General features: G+C 35.8%; 1 protein-coding gene across 1 annotated transcript; it reads left to right on the top strand.

The window, feature by feature from the left end:
- The first annotated feature begins 354 nt into the window (after positions 1-354).
- On the top strand, positions 355-2,554 carry LOC110037450 (receptor-like protein kinase BRI1-like 3). The gene is made up of 3 exons (XM_020742104.1): positions 355-749; positions 1,998-2,199; positions 2,291-2,554. Exons 1-3 carry the CDS (start codon positions 355-357, stop codon positions 2,552-2,554), a joined length of 861 nt encoding a protein of 286 aa, XP_020597763.1.
- The last annotated feature ends 11 nt before the right edge of the window (positions 2,555-2,565 follow it).

The following is a 2,565-nucleotide window of genomic DNA, read 5'->3' as shown; positions in this document are numbered from 1 at the left end:
GTGTTTGGATGTGTATGTTTTGTAAAGGATAATAGGTCATCAGTTAAAAAACTAGATCTTAGAGTTGTGAAATGTGTGTTCATTTGTTATTCTACTACCCATAAGGGGTATGTTTGTTGGAGTCCGATAGAGAGACAGTGAGCAAGGATGTGTAATTTAGAGAATTTGAACCGTACTACACCCGAGAAGTGACCTCACCCTTTAGTGACTTCCCAAATATTGGAGATATGAGGCAAGGAGAGCTGACACGTGGGAGTAATGCCTTGTTTTGTGATGTGAGATGAATCTGTTGAGGAACCAGAAAATGAGAAGAGCGAACTCAGAGAAAGTGGAATTCAGGCTGAATGTGAGCTAATGGCGAATACAGGGAGAATGAAGCAAAATGAGAGAACATTGCTTGCATTGCCGCTTGTGTCAGCTAGTCCATTGCCCCAGTTTTTCCCGACTCTTGAGACACCCACACCATCCACCCCCGACTTAAATCTTCCAAGTGATATGATTCCTGCTCCTTCTAATCCTACAACTTTAAGAAGGACCTCTTGCAGCAATGTAGGACATCCTCCCAATCGTTTTTGGTGGGATCATAACATTGCTAATTTTGTTTTGTGGAAGAGCAAGAAATATTCAGTTGTAGCAAGATCAACAACAGAGACTGAATACAAGGTCATGACATTAGGAGTTGTTGAGATGATGTGGTTAAAAGCTTTGTTGGTTGAACTCAAAGTGGATCAGGGAATTCAAATGAAGCTGTGATGTGACAACAAGTTGGTATTTAGCATCGCTAACAACCCTGTGCAACATGATAGAACAAAACATGTGAGAAGATTGATAGGTTCTTCATCAAAGAAAAGCTGAATAACAAATTATTGGAGTTGGAGCTATGTCATGTAGCCACTGGAGAGCAAATGGCGGATTGCCTCACCAAGGGACTTAGCTCATTAGATTTGTATAGGTTATGTGACAAGATGAGCTTAGCATATATCTTTTGCCCATTTTGAGGGTGAATGTTGAGATTTGTATCTAATGAAGGGTCATAATTGTAAATAGGTGAAATATATAGATTTATTTGTAAATATACCTTGTAAGGCTCTATATAAGCCCATCATGAATGAAATGAAGTAGATTTTTTTGAGCAATAACTTCTATTAAACTAACCGTCGGACTAATTATAGCTGGAAACCAACAACAAACCAATAGTGGCCCAATCTAACCAGCACATAATTTAGAGAACAAAAATCGTTCTCCATAGTGATCTAACATTATGTGCATCTTTATACGAAAATAAACTAAAAAAAATTAGTAACCATGAAATATGACAACTAAAGCAAATCAAGTAAAACATTGCTAAGATCATCAACTTCCTTATCTCAATGCATATGATCTGCTTTTCTGACCAATCTAGAATTTCAAATTTCTGTCAACCTGTGAACGCTAAACTTAGAAAATCTGGAAAAAAAAGAAGAAAAAGTTGAAATACTAGGGCCAGAAATTCTTTAGCTGGTGATTGAGTTATGGAACCTTATTGGAGCGACATGCCCTTGCCTCTTCTTTTCATGCTGTGAAATTCAGAGTTTGGTATTACTTAAAGGTCTATATGATTTCCTTTTTCTCCTTTTTAGACCTAACCCATATTTTAAAGCAATAAAGTTACAGTTTTGATTAAGTTCACCTTTTTCACTTTTTAAGTTTTTATTTAATATTGATTGCAAATCTCAACATTATTTGTTGAATGCATTTTCTAAAAGCCTATTTAACATACCATAGGGTATGTATTACTACTGAATATTTTGTTTCCTGTTTCGCTAATAATGTATGCATTTGTAACTGACATCTTCTGTTATTGTTAGGCTTTCAAGGGAAGTACATTATTTTTACAAGTTAACTTTTCGTTCCATATTAGATATTGATCATATTCTAATCTAATGGATTATTCTGAAAAATTGGTTTAATGTTTTACTTTTATTAAATGTATTTGCTTTTTATCGCTAATTATACAGTCATTATCTCAACTACTGCTATTCATATCCCACTGCAAATCCAAGTAGAATTTATCTCATCACAGTTTTGTCTTTTTGCATTTCTTGGGTAGATCTAAAGCTGCAAACTGGCTCCTTCAGCCTAAGTCAAATAAAAGATGCTACCAACAATTTTAGTGCCTCTAACAAGATAGGGGAAGGCGGTTTTGGCTCAGTCTACAGGGTATATTCAAACTTACTGATTCATGGATATTATTTTAAAATGGATATGCACATTTTACTTGATTTTTCTCACATTATGCTTTCCAGTTCAGGGTTTATTGTCCGACGGTACTGTAATAGCTGTGAAACAGCTTTCTTCGAAGTCAACTCAAGGGAATCGTGAATTTCTGAATGAGATGGGCTTGATTACTGCACTGCAACACCCAAATCTTGTGAGGCTTTATGGATGCTGTGTTGAGGGAAATCAATTGCTGCTAGTATATGAGTATTTGGAGAATAATAGCCTTGCCAATGCTCTTTTTGGTAAGGATCACTCCATAAGCTCATTTGCAAAAAAATCGATGCCTTATTCCTGAGGAAAAAAAAA

Source organism: Phalaenopsis equestris, unplaced genomic scaffold (assembly GCF_001263595.1).
Source record: "Phalaenopsis equestris unplaced genomic scaffold, ASM126359v1 Scaffold219605, whole genome shotgun sequence".
NCBI lineage: Eukaryota > Viridiplantae > Streptophyta > Magnoliopsida > Asparagales > Orchidaceae > Phalaenopsis > Phalaenopsis equestris.
This window is presented reverse-complemented; position numbering and strand designations above follow the sequence as displayed.